At 34.9% G+C, this 19,046-nt stretch overlaps 2 protein-coding genes across 4 annotated transcripts; both read right to left on the reverse strand.

The window, feature by feature from the left end:
• Positions 1–3,465: 3,465 nt before the first annotated feature.
• On the reverse strand, positions 3,466–8,929 carry LOC104889560 (hypothetical protein). The gene is made up of 5 exons (XM_010674814.4): positions 8,232–8,929; positions 6,271–6,383; positions 5,814–6,179; positions 4,846–5,671; positions 3,466–3,959 (listed from the first exon to the last, which is right to left on the reverse strand). Exons 1-5 carry the CDS (start codon positions 8,482–8,484, stop codon positions 3,886–3,888), a joined length of 1,632 nt encoding a protein of 543 aa, XP_010673116.1. The 5' UTR covers positions 8,485–8,929; the 3' UTR covers positions 3,466–3,885.
• A 1,640-nt stretch (positions 8,930–10,569) lies between these two features.
• LOC104889561 (hypothetical protein) lies at positions 10,570–17,661 on the reverse strand. 3 transcript variants are annotated; one of them, XM_010674815.4, is made up of 7 exons: positions 17,431–17,661; positions 17,245–17,328; positions 17,000–17,053; positions 16,737–16,815; positions 14,229–14,317; positions 11,614–11,725; positions 10,570–11,469 (listed from the first exon to the last, which is right to left on the reverse strand). In XM_010674815.4, exons 1-7 carry the CDS (start codon positions 17,464–17,466, stop codon positions 11,249–11,251), a joined length of 675 nt encoding a protein of 224 aa, XP_010673117.1. In that variant the 5' UTR covers positions 17,467–17,661; the 3' UTR covers positions 10,570–11,248. The 3 variants fall into 3 exon arrangements, with proteins under 3 accessions (XP_010673117.1, XP_010673118.1, XP_010673119.1); XM_010674816.4 differs by lacking the exon at positions 16,737–16,815 and having other exon boundaries at positions 16,969–17,053; positions 17,431–17,660; XM_010674817.4 differs by lacking the exon at positions 17,431–17,661 and having other exon boundaries at positions 16,969–17,053; positions 17,245–17,277.
• Positions 17,662–19,046: the final 1,385 nt, after the last annotated feature.

The raw sequence follows: 19,046 nt of genomic DNA on the forward strand, positions 1-19,046 counted from the left end.
AAATGATTCCTTTCACAAAAAACAACAAAATAAAAAATGTTTTAAAAAGGCAATTTGTATTTTGAGTGTGACTGGTGTTAAGTGTAGTAGAGTGAGGTCATAGATTTGTCTTTCTTCCTTTCTTTGTGGAGTCTTTGTGTTGAAATTCATCACGTTAGTCACTCAGCTGCTAATTGTCATTAGTTGATGCATGATTATAGTCCATTTTATTATAATTAACCTGACAATTACATGTGTTAAGTGGAATTATAGTAATTTATCATAAAATCGATTTTATGTTGACTTTAAGTTTCAAATCTTTCTTGATAATTGATTTAGTCTTTTGAGTGATGAGAATTTCTTGTTTTCTTACTAGAGTTGTGTATGGGTTGGGAGAACATGGCACGTCGTGAGTTTTGCCCCGTACGAGCATGATGTTGGATCGAAATTGCATATGAAGCGTGGTGTGGATTTTGGGCAGTATATGAACATAATTCTCAAATGAACAAAGTCTCCATTATACTTTTAGGACTTAGGAGATTTTTAAGTGTACTCTTTCATATGTGTTTGCAAATTTGAGCAAAATATGTAACGTGTGCAAAAATATGTGTTTTGGAGCATAAAATTCTTGATGCTATTGAGAGAACAAAAAATATGTACAAGTACTGTTGGTTGATTTGCATATCTTCCCGTTTACTTTTAACTAGCTAGTAAAAATAAAGGGAGGGGTCCTTTTAAAAAAAAGAAGGGGAAAAGAAGAAGCTTGAGATAGGTTGATATTGTACATAGGATGGCTTCTTCAAGATCTGCTTGTCACAACTTTTTATCCTGTTTTAGGCCTACTGACTCGGCACGTGTCGTACTTATTTAATTCTTATTTTCTGTTGCAATGTCTCCAAACAGAACTCTTCATCTCTCAATTAAGATTAATCTCTCTCCATCACACTAAGTATTTATTCCACCGTTTTTTCAGACTATTATTTCCTCTCTATATTTACCATTAATAGTTGAACTATGTTGTTAATTAAAATCATATATATGCCATCCAAATGCATGATTATATTTTATGTGAAAATATGAATCTATACTTCGTTGGATTTAGTATTTTTAATCATGAAAACGTAAAAAAAACTTTAAACAAGTTGCTTATCACTTTGACTTGCTTTTGATTGCAAGTTATCTAAATCAAAACTTCAAGACGTTCTTTTCATAAATAAGTAAACCTCGAGATGTTTAGTGAGAGATAAAGAAGGTAAAGACAATAAGAAATTAAATACATTAGCCATAAGTATAATCTCACTCATTTGTCGTAGGAGAAAGACTCTCAATGAAAGACACTATATATTATGAAAAGTTCTTATGTAGATTAATAATCATAATCTTCCCATTTAAAGCACGCGATGAGTTGACTATATATATCCCCTGAACAAGAAAATATTATATATAAACAGTGATGTGTCTGTTGAATTTGTCTTGTAAGAGACTGTTTACTTTTAAATTAAATTTAGGTAATGATAAGTAAAAAATAAAAATAGCCCAACAATGACTAAGTTAATTTCTTTTGATGACTAATTTTATTCATTTAGTGACTAGGGTCTACTTTTATATCAAAATTAAATTGTCTCTTTTAATAATTTTTGTTTATCTGTTAGAGTTTTTTTCTCCTTTTGGAGAGGATTGGGCCCCCCGTATATCAATATATGATGCTCTTTCATGTGAATATGTGATAAAGAACTAGAGAAGGCCAAGGCCCGTGCTCTCACGTGGATCTTCGAATTATTTTAAATATTCTACTTGGATATTCCATAATTCACAAAGTTACAGTCAAACAAATATAGGGATGAAATTATGAATAACGTGTGATTGTAAATAAATTTCATAAAACTACACGTGAACAAGCTTTGGTTTATTAGCTCATTCCAATCATCAAACGTCTAAATTTTTTTTGTTTTCCTTTAATACACTTGCATATTTTTCCTTTTTGGTTCTTTTGAGATGCAAATGTTGATGCAAAAATAATGGTTCAACAAACTAATGGCTACATTTGGAAACATATGAATTTTGTGTTGGATATACGTCTTAAGTCCCGCATCGGGTAGATAAGAAATAGTTACCTAGTTTATAAGAGTTTTCGAACTATATTAGTATGAGGTTTTTGGTGAAAGAGCCCAAAAACAAATTCGTGCAGGCTAGATCCAAAGCAGACAATATCATACTAATAATACTAAAATGTTGCACTTATTAAGAGGGGGAGGGAGGGAAGAAAGATGAAGGGATCCCCTTCTCCAAAATCTACAACTGGTAGAAATTGAACGTATGACCTCAAAGTCGAAAGTTGAAACTCCTATCAACAACATTAATTACTACTTGAATATTATATATAATAATATGTTGTTAATTTACTCTCCATATATATTTTCTAGCATATTAATAAAGATGTTAATTACCGAAGTTATATTTTGTCAAATATGAAGTCAAAATAAGTGATTTCAAAGAGATGAACATTATTTAATGGTTGTTTGATATATATATATATATAATATATATATATATATATTATATATATATTATTATATATAATATATATATATATATATATATATATATATATATATATATATATATATATATGAGAATTTAATTTTCATGGAAAGTTTCATTTCCTAGAAAGTTTTTTCCCTTATATAATTCCGAAATTGACTATTGTGTTTGTTTAACATCAAAGATTTGCACTTTTCATGAATTGATCGTGGGAATCCTGAATGATAATGGGAGTTAGGTCAATAAATTCCCACGTTTTGGGAAAATTTTAATTTCTCAGGAATGTTCATCTCCTGACAACCAAATAATTACCCAATTCAGAAAATCATGAGAACTTTTATCGCCTACATAATTTCCTGTATACCAAACAACCACTTATTATTGTTTAACCCTGTCAAATAGAAAATTAATTATGCTCCCTACATTTTAAAAATACAAGTTTTAAAATCTAACCTATCTTTCCTAACCTCTAATTGAGCTACCATTAGAAGAAGGTGAAGACTTGTACAAGTAGAACATTATATTGGTAGTCATAACTACCATATTCATAGTATAAAAAAGCAATTAACAATAAATTTCAACCTAAGTTTTCCATGAATACGCAAAGCCAGTTGGCCACCAACATGTGAAAACCTCACATTGGACGAGTCATTCCTGCTCAAAACTTAAACCTTAACCGCAAGAAACAGCTACTTTCCATCAATATTCAATACCGTTGTAATATTACATGGAGTACATTTGAAAAAGAGACATAAAATAAACAAATAAATACTAGTATAACCTAAAAAAGTTGGTCACTTTTCCAAGAAATGTACTACCCAACTTATTCATATACCAAATCTAGACAATAGACAGCCTACCCTAAATGTCCTGTAAAATCTGGATGTTCATATTTGTTGAGATGTCAAAAATGGTATGTATCACATTGTTTTAAAATGCACTCAATTGAAAGAAAAAGACAGCAACACTGAAATTTTTTTCCAGGGCAAAAATGTATTGAATGATAAATTCTTGATTTTGGGACTTACACTTCTGCAGAGAAGAAGGGTTCATTACACAAACAAAGTGGCTATGGGCATTCTCATTCAGTGGCCTGTCACTTTTGTGAACTTTGACCTGAGAATGCATCCCGCCACTCGATTTTTTTTGCTTTTTTTTTTTTCAATTGTATATTTACATGTACAAAACAACACCGTATATTCACTCACGCAAACATGGGGAACGCCTTCTTTTACGTTGCTCCCACTTTATAAGTTCCGCCAGCTTAGCTTGGTTTCTTTTCTTCCGTTTTTGGATGATACAATACAAACAAGTCCATCAGATGCCGTAGAGTAGTAACTCATCTAAACAAGAAAACAGCACATTCTACCAATAATGTAGTAAAAGAGCTACGAACAGTGAGAATATCCAATAGGTAGCTGTTATATGACCTCCAGCAGCTGCAAATACAGCAACGGGATAACCAAAATCGCTCAGTAAAGAATGACAGAAATTATAAACGTGTGAAAGCTAAAGTTGACAATGATAGTATACATCACAAACCATCTAAATATGAAAGTCGTTTCTTCCTTGATTTTTATGATAAATACAAAAATCACAAGCCACTTGCATGCTAAAGAAATACTTCATGTCACTGGGACACTGTATTTCCAGCTCATAGAAGATGATGCCTGGCGCTACGGCCTTGTTCATTACACCTGATTTTTACCCTGCTGATATTTATTTACTGTTTAAAACTTAAAACTTGTGTGTACTGAGTCAAAACTGATTTTCCTAATTTTCTGATAATGCTCACTTGTGCAATTTACTAATTAAAGCTAAATGTTACTGATCAAAACTGAGTTATGCTTACCTCACTGAGTAAAACTGATTTTGCTGATTAAAACTGTTTCTCACTACCTAAATCTGATTTTTACTGAATAATTTTTCATTAAAAGAAGTTCAATAGAACATGGCCTAAATAAGTACTACTCACTAATTATATTTGGAGGTGAATATTTTCTAATAACTAATTCACTTGAAAGTCATTGAAGTAATTCCGGAAAGGACAAATTTCTTTTTTCTTTAAACAGGGGAAAGGACAAATTTTATATAACTATCCTGCTGTCCAAAAGGCTGATGGAATTTTTCTTTGAATCTAGTCATTTCAAAACATTGATAAATTTGTGCTGCAACGGTGAAATATGCATCAGAGTTATAAACAGACAAGATGCCAGTCAAATTTTTTGGGACCAAGGCACTATATTTAGATTCAATCACGCTGCAGCAAGAAAATGGAAAAAGAAAAGTTAAAGCAAAAGAACAAACTTCAAAAATTGCACTTACATGGAGACGGAGCGATTGATGGCCTTTTATCTGGAGGCTCTGGGTCCATTTCACGCGCTGATGGGGGATGAACATGAGCATATATTACATTTGGTAATGGACTAGATGGTGAAATTTGATGCGCAACAGAAGTTGGTGGTTTGACTTGTGGGTGAGGTGATGCAGCAACAGAATGATGAGGAGGCATGCTAGGTGCAGTAATCGCAATCCCAGGAGAGTGTTCAGGACTTTTTCCAGGACTTTTTCCGAAGTGTCTACTCTTGAATCTAAACCTGCAGCCAGGGGGGCTCGCCGGATAGCTTCTAATAGGTGGATGCGCACCTGGAGGGCTTGCTCGATAGCTAATAGCAGGTGCAGGTGCAAAAGATGGGACAGCTCGATGGTGTTTCACAGGTGAAGAAGCACTTCTTTGTGGCACAGGAGCGCCCTGGACAGGTTGAGGAGCTTCCACGGGAGAATAGGAGGGAGCGCTAGCAGGAGGTAAATGAGAACTATGGTCATCATGATGGTGATGATGATAGTGATGGTGGTGATGATGGTGGTGGTGATGATGAGGAAGAGGTGCAGGAGCTGGAGCAGGTGTTGGACTAGCAGCATCACCGCTTAGTGAATGTTGCAGTACTGATGAAAGGCTAACCTGTTTGACTTTACCAAAGACAGTGTTATTAAGTCCGAGATTTCTAGCTGGAGAATCTCTGATGGTTTGTGCAAGTTGCTTCAGCCTCGGCTTTGAGGGAACTCCAACCTTCAGCACAACAGATGTTTGAACAGTAGCAGGGGGAGCCACGGTGGAACCTCTAGAATTTGTTAAGCGAATGTACAAGTTCTGAACCATATAAGATGAGTAATCTCAAATTAAAATAATAGACGGTCAATTATTATGATGACAAAATCTACAGCCAGTAATCAAATTATCTTGCAAAGACTGAAAATAGCAATAGAGAAGTAAACAGAAAGAGCAAATGTACCTCATTTCCAGTCAAATGCAACCCAAGTGCAAGTTGGTTCCTCAGCACCTCAAAATTTTCTTGTATTTGGAGGATAGAGTTGTTTAAAGTGAAGTTAAAAAGAATCTGAACTTTTTGCAAAGGATATGCAGTTTGGTAAGGACTAACAGTAATTCCACCAGGAAACTTCAACACCTCAAAGAAAGATGGCTCTCCAAACAGATAAGATGACAGCTCAAATGTCATTTGACGTATAACCAAATTTTCAAAATTTGAACGGATTAAACTCTGTTGGGCTGTAGATATAGAATATTTCGACACAGGATCAATGGCAAACACAATATCTGTTTTATTTATTCCAGAACTTTCCATTGATAAGATGAGCACCTAATAATCAGAAATAAAACAAATATCATAAGTGTGACAGAGATACGCAAACAAAAGGAAGCTGAAGTATGGGAATAGTTATAGATTATACTTTTGAATTAGTAGCTCCAAAGTCAAGGTAGAGGTCAGCTTCGAGCTGTTCAACATTGTCTTCCAGAAAAGAAACTGGCTTCAGCAATTTAAAACTTGCAACGATTGTGTGACCTAAACATCAGACATACTTTTATATTAGAACAAAGGTTATCTGCAAGAAAATTCATTGATCCCTCTCCTTCATCATCAAGTTGGCATTAAAAATGACACTCTTAGCTTGGAATATTTTAACTTCGAAAATGAGATGGAACAAACAATTATAAGATCCATAAGTTTAGTCATAACTAAAACAAACCGCAAACACTTCACCATCATATTATTAAGATGTGGTCACATATGTTATGTAGGAAACTAACAGCAACCGTTGTCAACAAATAGCACATAAGGGAGACGAAAACAGTCAAGAAGCACAAGAACAAGTAATGACGGCATATATCATAACATGATGGTACTATCAAATATTCCAGAGAGAAAGATACATAACAGTTTTCACAGCTAGTTTTAGCATATTATACCTTTAGGCAGATAAACGAAAAGTAGGCTCAAAATAGGCTCCTGAATGTAAATACCAGGGACATGGTCGTAGCTTGTATTTTAGATGTCTACTCATAAGTTTTGGAGGATACTATAATCCTTGAATATGCAAGTCATCTTGCACACCAGCTATCCCAAACAGTCCAACTTTCAATCATACCCCTCCCGTTTCTATTACTATTGCACATCTAGATAACATATGTCCTAAATGACCAGGGACACCAGAAGAAGGCTCACTCGCACCAGTGGCATGATCTGAGAATCTGAGATAGTTATACTGTAAGGTGTCTAACCCTAAGAGCATTGTTCTGTTAATCTATTCCCCACAATCTGTCCAATTGGAGTTACGGCAAGCAATTGATGTCACATGGTGATTCCAAAATGATGTTGCGCATATAGAGGCCCGAAACATGGATGTCAATAAACTACAAAGCCAAGGAAAGCAAAGATTTAAGATGCGCTAAATAGTCCAGTAAAAATCTACAGGATGCACCTTTTTTTACTCCATTAATCTATATTCTAGATCTTCACATGTATCAAGCACCTAGGTCCTATGAGCTCAAAACAGATTAAGGTGATGGAATATAATAGTCGTACTAAGCTTACATGATAATATAGACCAATTGCCTCTCTGTGAAACTAAAACAATTGTACCGTTAATGCAGCAGCCAACTAAAGCCCGTCATACACATCCTCTCAAGCATTGGATATAAACTTAGCCCTTCATCCAAACACCATAACATCTTTTGGTCCACTCCCCAACAATCAAACAGATTGAGTCATCTCCCTAAAAGAACACACAAAAGAAAATGCTCCGATTTCCATGCTATTAACACCAATCCTTTCATGTTTATGAATCAAAAACACCAAGGAGATAGACGAACCATGCGAATTCCAATCTCTCATGAACCAACCAACACTTTGCACCAAAATGATCATCCTCCAAACTCAAATGGGACACCATATCAAATCCTCCATCAACAGTGTGCTTACAACCAATCATCAAAATTACCCAAAACAATAATTTTTTATCTAATGAGTCAAAACAAAATTAATTCACCAACCTAACTCTAACATCATATCTATCCCCAAAAAAACAGATAACTCATGATCCAACCCAAAAGGCAACATCATTAATGCAAACTACAAAGCCACCGACACTAAAAGACCCAAACCAAACTGTCAAAATTTAATCAAACAAAAAAAAACTCCCACTAATTTTTACTAAAAACCCATCAAAAATCACACCCCAATTACTCAAATTACACTTAAACCCACTTAAAATTAAAACCCAGACTACCCATAAAAATAAATCAAATCCAAATTCACACTTCAAAAACACCAAAAAAAAAAAATGAAGTTACAAAATACAAATACCCATTAAAGTAAAAACCCAATAAATTAAAAGTACTAAAAAAAACCAACCTCTATAACGTGGATCTAGATCTGAATCACCTCGATCTGCGAAATTCAAGAAGGGGGGCAACCAAAAAACCGCAGAAAGAAAAACAGCTATTCCAAGCAGAAGTGCTAAAAAACACTTGAGCTTAATAAAACTACAAAAAAACCAACTACAACCTCTTCTTTCTACATTATTCCCAGAAATTCCTTCAACACTAGCACGAACTGCTGCAGCTGAGGAGAGAGAAAATTCATCATCTTCATCCAACTTCCCCATTTGCTAAAATGTGGGTATTTTTTTACTTCCATACCCAGTTGGGTGGTTTAAATTCTGAGCTCAAAGAACCCATCTTTTTACCCTAATTTTTCCTTCAGTGAGAGAAAAATTAAATTGGGGATGAATTTGAAGGAGTGAGAATTTAGAAGAGAGAGAAAGTTGAAGGAAAGAGTAAATTAGGGTTATGGTGGATGGTTGAAGGAGAAATTGGAGTAAACTTGCTGAGAAATTTTTAAGCTTTTTTGGAAGTAGTAATAATAATAAATAAGTAAAATTCAAAAAAGCAAAAAAAATTACAAAAAAAAAAAAAAAAAATTGGTTGGTTTATTGATCTGCTTTTAACTGTTTTGTGGGGTTTTTTCAAAAAATAAAATTTGATGAAAAAAAAGGAAATTTATGGAGAAGAGAGAGATGAAAGTACAGGGTCACAGTCAGAGGTACAGCAAATGGGAGGTGGTGATAAGGTGCTTAATTTTTTTTTATTTTTTTATGAAAAAGAAAAAAATGGTTTTAAATTAAAGCACTAATTTGGGACACTTGATGATAAGTAAGTATTTATTTTGATGTTAATTAGGAGAGAGAAAATGATAGTTTAATTAGGGAGATAATGGGGGAAGGAAGCTAAAGAGAAGTGAGTAGTAGAGTAGAAAATGGGGAAGTGAGTGGAATTGAAGTGGCCAAGAAATGGAGATTCAATCAAAAAGGGGGGCCACTACTAGTCTTAGTGGAGTCATTTGATTTTTTTTTCTTGTTTGACTATATTAACCTTCGTGATGTGATGGCGTTCTGTTATGAACTGTTCTGTTTGAATTTTTGCGCTATTTGCTTATTGTATTTTGATAAAAGAAATTTTAAAAAAATTAGAACATATGTGATGTAAGTTTATTGATTTTCCTTTTTAAGTTGCATTTATGAAAGAGAAATGTTTTGATTAGTTCTAATGATTGAGATACTTTATGATCTTTTAATTACCAATTTAACTTGATTTGAAAACTAAATGAACTGAAAAAGTAGAGAAAAGTCGAATTATGTCAATAAATGAACTTAATACTATGTATACTGAATAACGAATACAATAGATTATGAAATTTAACAATTGTAACTTTCTTTTTTCTAGTACATCGCATTCATACAAATTCATAACTAGCACATTAAAGATCAAACACTTTATAAAATAATATACTCGAAGAAATTAACTTGGAAATTATCCATGTTGCACCACACTTGTATATATATAAAAGCAATGTCACCTCCCAAAAACAAAAAGCAATCCCAAAAACTAAAATTTGAAAAAAAAATAGCACAAACCTTTCACGTTATGTTGGCCTATTATCCCAAATTGTTAAGACACCACATATTGCTTTGATTTCGAAATTATTTTTACAAATAGTTTATGTAGGATTGAAAGTACATCATGGGTCTATTTTTCAAAATAGAAAAACCACTTATTCGGTTATCAATTTTGTGCACAAGCTAAATGAGTGATGGGTCTTTTTCATAATAGAGAAAACACTAATTCAGGTCTGTTCGACATCACTTTCAATTTTTGATTTTTGGGTATAATAATACTAAAATTTCACATAATATAAGTGGTTTAATGAAGTAAATTTAGTTTTAATTATACTAAGACTCTAAGAGGAGTGGTAAACACAACCTCAATTTACTAACAACAAAAACAGGAAATTACTTTTTATGATTTCCATATTTTTGCATTAAAGAAAAGAAAAAATGAAAACGAATAACGATAACAAATCAACCCTCGTTAGCAATTTTGTGAACAAACAAACTGTGTTTGGTGTCTTTATTTGTTTTTTCAAGAAGTGAAAGATCAACATTTGTCGAAAAAAAGTACAAATTTTATCATACACCCGGATATACTGTGAGCATGATACGTCCAAGGTTATTTTATTTACTCATTGCTCATTTGAAATCATCCAAATAAGTAAAATCTACCAAAATGAGAGTTCCAAATGAACATAAATGAATTCAAGAAAAGGCTCGAGGATAGCAACGGAGAGGGAACTTAATGCAATGGCAATGGGGCTAAATCTCAAAATCACCTCTAGATTTATAAACACTGACATCTCAGAATTAAATAAAATACATTCGAATTTCGATATGAAGAGAGAGATTATCAAGATGAACAAACTGTTCAGCCAAATGAGCCCTAACCTACGGCCATACCTAACCAAATTATTTAAATGCAATAATTATTCAGCACTAATTACATTGAAAAGTAATCTAGACTAAATATATCAAACTAAAATTAGATATCAAAGAGATTACAAGTTTAGAACAAGGGAACAACCACAAAGTGAATTGCCCAAAAAACACAAAGGGGAAAAGGGGGAAGGAGCAGCAATCCCATGGCGGTTGGACAGTGACGCAAGATCAATGACGACCAAGACCGATCTAGCTACAGCTGTGATCAACGTGCGCTTGTAGCTGAAAATCACAAGAGGAGACGAGATGGGGCAAGGATCAAGGTTGTGTCAATGAAGGTGGCTCTGATGGTACTCTGACTTCACGGTGATGCCACAAGGGACTGGGTGGGTATTTGTGTTTATGTTAAGAGTTAAAACCACTGACTCAGTTCACTGTTATAAAATAAAAAACCACCACCAATTAGTTTGCGGTTATCTATCTCGAACACAGAAAAATTTACCTCAACCCAAAAAAGTAACATTATAAAGAAAATTTGATCCAGGATGTTGGTTGTGTCAAGGGAGCATTAGATGATATAGTTAGAAGAAAGTAAGCTTAGTCAATGATCTCCAGCTTTGATCAGCTGGCTTGTATCTGCAGCACCTGGACACAAGTTGGAAGTGACATTTACATCAGTAGTGGATGCTGAGAAGGGCTTAATGGACGCACGAAGTGACTCGGGACCGTCAGAAGCAATTCTCCTACATAATGTATCACAGTTACTAATAACCTCAGTTAACCGCCCTTTAAGCTCCCCAAGCTCCACTTGCAACGAATGAACTGTGTACAAACATGATATGTACAAATTAGCCCAGAATGAACACAGATTAGTAGTCGGTCTAAAGGCATAATATACAGCACTACAAAGTAACCAACCATGATAGTGTAAAATAATTTAATCAACACGATCATGGTAAGCATTACCTTCTGATAGATGTAGTGATGCCGTCTTCATGGCAGATACAGAGCCGTTATACCGTTGTAGAAGTTTAACTGACAATGCATCTACAACTTCTATTTTGTTTTCAATTTCTTCCTGCAAAAAGTCTTAATACAATCAGTGTCCGCCTAGAACATACCTCATCAGAAAGTTCAGGCTCAGTAGTATGTCGATATTCTCAATGAATAATAATATTCTCAATGAAGACCTGAAAACAAGTTATACAATAAAATTACGCTTGCAAGGTATTGCCCAAGTGATCTGAACAAAATCCCCCCTTACACCACTTCCTTTTTCACTGATATCCATGAGTAATTTAAAGATGATTAGTACAGATAAAGACTCTACACCCAGACCAAACTTATTGATGATGTTGCTAAACTCCATGAGTTAGCTTAGATATAACTTCAACTTCACAATTTCAGTAACTTTTTCTTTGACAGGAGAAATTTCATAGGACTCTAGGTTTTACAAACTGACAATCTAAGGAATCTAAGCGTCCAAATTTTGACAGTACAGAGCAGCTTCTAGCTCTACACTCCAATAATACAAGGTTCGGAATACTGAGCTCGATCTATTTGAAGTGTGTCTAAAGACTCTAAACGGAATAGTGTTAAGTGACAACTCGACCCAACCAAAGAAGGATGACAAACCTAATCTAATGGAATATGAAAGCAAGGATAAGAACTTAGTGAATGTTGAACTATGCCTTGAATTAATTATCTCGCGCTAGGATTAACCAAGCACGGGTTTAGGCCCATCTGTTAGGTTAATTAGCAGGGTACTGTCCCTATAATTAACTTCTGCTTCTATATATTATGAAATTTGTAATCTCTCCTAAACCTAATAAAACGTTTCTCCTTTGTGGATGTAGCTAACACATTGTCAGTGAACTACGTTAATTCTTGTGTCGATTGTTCTTTAATTCTTTGTTGATTTATTGCATTCGTTAAATAGTGAACTTAGACACTTAAATGACAGATTCACCACATAGGTCCAGAAGAAGCATGGATAGGATATTGAGATACCAACCAAGCAATCTTAACCAAAGTCATCAACAATTCCCGCCATACAAATTCCTCTAGTAAATGGTAAGTAACTATATTCCAAAGCCTCGAGTTCACAGGCCTCGAGATTAAAAAAATGATTCCAGTTCACCTCCACCCTAGGCTGAGCCGCTCAAATTTCTTAAATGGAATCCTCTCAAAATCAACTTGCATCAAACTAAACACAGACAGCTCCTATCTGCCGAACAGAAATTTTGTAGATTGCGATGTTCATTTAAAAAAGACCGACACGCAAACTGAAGAGGGGCTACCAGAACAAAGCCAAGTTTGACATATTGAAGACTGAATTGTAGGCACCAATGAGCGCTGATCACTACATCAAAGACTCGACCAATGATAAAGGGACTTGATGCATTATTGACAACTTCGGCGTAGGATGGCTAAGCAAAAGTTCAACATTGCCTGAGGAGCAGATTGTAGATATCTTAGCCAGGGATTCTAGATATATTTCACTAACTTAACTGAACAATACACACCGGTCCACTTTACGAGCAGTGACTGGAGTAGCAGGTGGAAAGAGTGGTGGTCTGGTGGAGTCACCAAGATGATTAAACTTTGCCTTAGATCAATTTGTCAACTGGTCAGGCTTCTTTGGCCGTGCACGGTACATCAGTTCATGGAATGGGGACTTGAAGGTGGAGAAGAAACTGTTAACCAACCCACTTCAATTTGATGAGATAGTCACATGCTTGGACCCACTATTACTACGAGAAAGGGCTCTCATTTGGAATTACCAACTAAAGGCCCGTGTTTCGAGCCCAATTTTAACTAAACTCAGCTCTAACAATCCCAATCTCATTGAAACTTTAAAACACACGTGAAAGCATGATATCTGTTTCAAAAGTTACAAGAAGTGGGATGCTGGCCATAGTTGCAATGAGGAGAAGAAGAAGCCGATTACAAGCCACCTTGAGGTAAAGGTCGAAGTTTGGGTAGCTTATAATGCAATGAGACCACAGAAGGGAGAAAATTAAAGAGGAGAGATATAGGGAACCATAATTATTTATAAAATAGAGTAAAAGAGAGACAAGAAGATCACAAAGGGAACTGCAAGAGTTTATATCAGTTCAGTTATCTAGTTTAGGGTAGTATCAAGCCTCTAACATGCTTGATATTCTATCTTCAACTTCCTTAAAGATTTACAATTTATCAATCAGATTTTCATACTCTTTACCTTGTTCTTCTTCCTTCTGCAGTTGTTTATTTCTGTTCATTAAACTCATAATATATATTCCAGATTTTCAGTTCATAGCAAAACCTGGTGAAGAGTTGTACGTTTTTTTCTTCTTTCAGAAAATAAACAGTGTCATGAATGATTTATATAAGTGCAACATGCCAACATGAAAACTTGGACTTCTTGGCCACACTCATCGGTAGCAGTAGCACGCAGGTGCATTTTTTGTGAATAACTTTCCATTACAATGACAAATTCTCCTTATTCAAATCCAATGGTCTGAAGAGGGCATTTCTAATTATTTACTTGCAACAGCATATTCAACAAACAAAAACAAATAATCATATAGAACACGGACCTGTCTATGCGTGATCTTGTGAACCTTGTCCTCTTGCCAATCACGATACATGGAGAAAAGGTCCAGGATCACCTTTGGGTCTAAAGCACCTAATACAGCCATAAAGCCAGAGAATGTCAAAAAGCTTTCTGTGATGTCAATGTTTTTGTAGCATTGCCATAGCCATTGTATGTTCTGCAAAACAAAAGGAGACATGCATTCCCACAACAAAATCCATAATTTGGTTGTCTGATTTTGATTACGATGTATTTGTAGCTAAAGCACGATCAACATATCCGTAGTTCGTACCCGCACCACAAAACATTTACAAGTACTGACAGGCATCAACTTGATTTGTAATCGACTGGTCGTATTCTAATCCTCACATGTTTAGCAGGAATGTTCTAATAGCAACTACATTCACGTTATGCCGTTCTGGAGTCTTTACCAATGTGCGAAACTTTTCTGGGTGGTATACAATTTCTCTATTGATAAGTTGTGTTTATATCTCCCCAAAATCTACAGCTGAAAACAAACATGTAATGAAGCATCCCAAACTTCCGATTGTGTTTACTTATATCCAAAACTAGTCTTACATGCACGCAATGCGTGCGATAACGTGTGATAACAAATGAAGTAGAAAATAAAATTAATTGGGTAGAAAAATTGTTTTTACATTTTGTTTTCTCAAAAAACTGATGTTTAGTTTAAATGTCTTACTTTTCCCCCCTTTTTTAATTCAAATGAAATAGTTAGTTATCATCTATTTTTTTTCTTTTTTTTCTTTTTCTATTTTTTGGTGTCCCCCATGTGTTGCCTTATATAATAGAGATGCAACAAGGCGAGTAAGTTGGAACAAGCTATGTAAATTGTAATACTGTTAGAAGGGAGTGTAACAGGGTAATGATTTCCTAAGGCAGTATATAAGGGGGTTAAATATTCATTCTGCCATCTTGTGAATTACTGAATTGTTCTTATTCATTTTGGGAGTTACACCAGGACACTTGAATTCCCTAGAACTGATGTAACCAACTAAGATCTTATCAAGATACCTCTCTTTCTTTCTCTGCCTTCTCTCATTTTTCTCCCCCCTCCTCTCCTTCCTTTCCATCTTCATCTTCATTCTTCTTTCAGTTGCTATTTTTTCTGTTTATTACAAAACGGTATCAAAGCAGTTCAATTCTAGAACTTGTCGTGGCTCCAGCTATTGTATCTCAGCAATCCGATTCATTATGAAACAGGATATAGCTGGGCTTAAGTAAATCCTTGACCAGGAACTAGCTGGGTTCCGGAACTCTGTGCAATAAGAATTGCGAGATCAAGTCAAGGCTAGTGTAGAGCGATCTATTAATTCTTTAGCCATGAAATGGCAATCAAAGTGGAGGAGAAACTAAAAAACCAATTAGCTTAAATAAATGAGGTGATCATATGTTTAGTCTACTATTACTCCATTTCATGTGGATGGGTTCTCATGTGCAATACCAACTTAAGGCCAAAGTCTTCAGCCCGATATTGAAAACCCAATTGCTCTCTCCCATAACCCAACTCAGACTTCAATTATCACATTCCCATTCAAGCTTTTAATTACAATATGCCTTATATCTCCGAAGCCCACAGCCCCAAAACCACTAACACAAACCAGAGCTCATGTTCAGCCATTGGAGGACAAACAGCTTCTCACTGACGAGAAGTTTCGACACAAGTGGAAACATGGCATCTGTCTTAAGTGAAAGTGGGTTGCTTCCTTTCGTTGCCAATGCTGGGAAGATGAAGCCAATTACTATCCAGCTTGAGGGCAAGGTGGAAGTTTGGTCAGCTGGTAATGTAATTTACCCACCAAAGGGAGGGAGGTACAATGGGAAATGGCATAGAATTCTTGTTAGAAAGTAGGTCGAGGAAAAAGGGAAAGAATTAGTTAGCTTAGGGGTTTCAGTTTTGCGAGGGAGCTTAGCTTTAGCTAGCAAGAGGAGAATTTGATAGACTACCAGCCACCTCTTATTTCTAAGACTTCGGAGTACTATGCACTGGGCATTTGATAATTTCCTTGAATTCTAGTGGTTCAGGTTGAATTAGCCAAGATCAAAGATGGTCGGGTAGGATGGACAGAAGACTCTAAGACTCTCGGGCGTAGCTCATTCATGTTTCAGATTTTTTCTTGTTTAGTCACGCTTTTGTATAATTGGAGCAAAGAACTCCACTTAGACCATGGCTTCCCTAACATTTCTAGCTACTTCTGTATCCTTAAAGATTGAGGCCTGAGGGGGCTTTTATCCCTTAGCCTCAATTAGTACACGAAATGAGAAAATCTGAAATCTTATAAGTTCACTTCCTTATTGGAGTGACAACATTTGATAAATCAAACAGTATGACTAACAACAAATAGCTACAAATAGGAAGGACATAACATGAAAAATCTTACCCAAAAAAGTTCAATTCAAGTTCTAAGTTTCTAACCAAAAGCACTCTTATGCTAGGTGGCATTGTGGCGATCAGCATATTTGGACTATTTCAGTTTTAGTAAGAAATCACCTTGCAGCCAATAGAAGGGCCTTCCTATATATGTCAATTTCTTAACATCCCCGCGAATGACCACAATATGAACATTCCACTAGTCCGCCATCAACACGGCAACACCCACATAGACACACACACAAAGACAAACAAAATAGATCAACTTCCTAACTCATGCTTGAACCAACTACTAACATATTTACTTGTGCAAATGCATTGACAAGAAATACAGCTAGAGCACCATAAGTACCATGTTTAGAAGAAGATGAAGGCTTCCTTACTAAAAGATCAGTCAAACTGCTCTCTGCTGGTGGACCTGTCAAAATAGGCGTAGCCTGCAACAATAAGATTTCCAAATCATTATTTTCTCTTTCTTTTTTTCCCTTCACAACACATATTTTTCCCTTTCAAAAAGCAATAAAAACTCACAAATTCTAACAATTGGGCAATTAACAAGTGCATCAAGCTTTAAATTTCCAAAAAATAGAGACATAATATTTCTAAGAAAAAGGACAGAAAATCTCACAATTTTAAGGGACTTCAAACTCTCTAAAATGGGATCAACATCTTCAATTCGTTCAGATACTGTAGTTATCTGATCTTCCTGTCTCTAAATCCATGAACATGAGGAACAAAATTATATAAGTTGGAGCAGTGAAATTATAGGGATGTGGGTCCAAATTCAGGAGGAAAAAGTGTAGTTACAACTTACAAATGAAGATGAAAGCGTCGATTCTGATGCACCCATTTGATGGGATTTCTTGAGATTATTGACCTAAATTGTGGAATTTGTCAATGATAGCTCGAACTTTTGCTCGAATGTGTCGTGTTAAAAGCACCTAAACCAGATTGCAACACTTGAAGATGGCAGAGGGGTTGCAATCCCTTGAGCAAAAAATTTGTTGTTTTTCTTTCTTTTAACTGGAATACTGAAGTTTTGTTTATGAAGTTCTATTATATGAAGGGGGTAAAATAGGCCGAGCGTCCATTCATTTCGGAGATGTTCAAACTTTGACATGTATGTTTAATATCGGTTACATTTTATTTACAAAATTGTCACTTAATATACAAAATTTGTACATCTCCGAAATGAATTGGTGATTTCTCGAAAAAATTTGGACACTTTGGATAGTTTACAGCAAAGTTGAAGATCTTAACTTTCATCTAATTTAGGATTAAAAAAACTTATCTTTTTCTTAAATTATTATGATCAAACGGTACGACCTCACCTCTCTTAGACTCTTAGTTTGCATGTATTTGGCTTCCATTACACAGCTCATCAAAGTATTCTCTCTATTTGTGATTAATTTGTTTGTCATGGATTGGGATCCATTGATGTTTTACTTTTCCGATTTATGAATTTCAACGTAGCGAGATTTTGTTCAACACTTGTCTTCTTTTAGCTAATATTGATTTCTCTTTCACCTTCCTTCAAGTATAGTCTTTCTTGTAATTGCTTATATACCTTTAACATTGCTTGTCTCTTTAATTAGCATATTTGCAAATGTTCTTCATTACTATGATTTTCTAGGAGCATTTTTTTTTACTCTTAATTATTATGTTACATCCACATATCACCGTGTTGTTTCCTTATGCACTAATACTTTTCCTTTTTATTCTCCTATGACTTTTTCTTTATTAGTGCTTTAGAAAATGGTCCCCATCTTTATCCAAGTTTAGTTGAGATTTTCCTACAAGATTCAATCGACTTTCTTAAACACTTTGTCAACGAAAACCTTAACATTAGATTCTTTTAGACCACACCATCTTGTTCTTGGATCACTTACATTTTTACTCCTTAAACTTGCTTCATACAAAGATCTAGCATTAGAAATATATGTTAACTTGTTGAGTAGCTATACTTTTTGTCCAATAACCTCATTGTTAAGGCAAACTACCCCTATCTATGCACCTTGAAAGTATATTTTGTATTATGTAAATCTTAAGAGTCACTAAGGGAATATCCCTCTTTTTTTAATACCATGTATTATTCAATATCAAGCCATATGAATGTGGAATATCTATAAGGTCTTTACTCTTTCCCCTCTCATTTCCCCTCCTATATATCAAGAACCTCCACGAACTATTTTCAAAACTATTATGACTTACCCCCACAAGTCTATCTAAAACTCAACCATTATGTAGCTCTTTCGTGTAGGTGATTAAAATTAGCTCCTCAAAGTTCTCTTAGTTGACATCTAAGATATTCTTCCACACAACTTGAAGTGCATAAGCAATAACTTTACCCATAATACATACGATTTTTTAATGTATCGTATATGATAATACCAACATACCAATGAAGGCTTGCTAGTGGTAAAGACTTGA

Source organism: Beta vulgaris, chromosome 3 (assembly GCF_026745355.1).
Source record: "Beta vulgaris subsp. vulgaris cultivar EL10 chromosome 3, EL10.2, whole genome shotgun sequence".
NCBI classification, from domain to species: Eukaryota; Viridiplantae; Streptophyta; class Magnoliopsida; order Caryophyllales; family Amaranthaceae; genus Beta; species Beta vulgaris.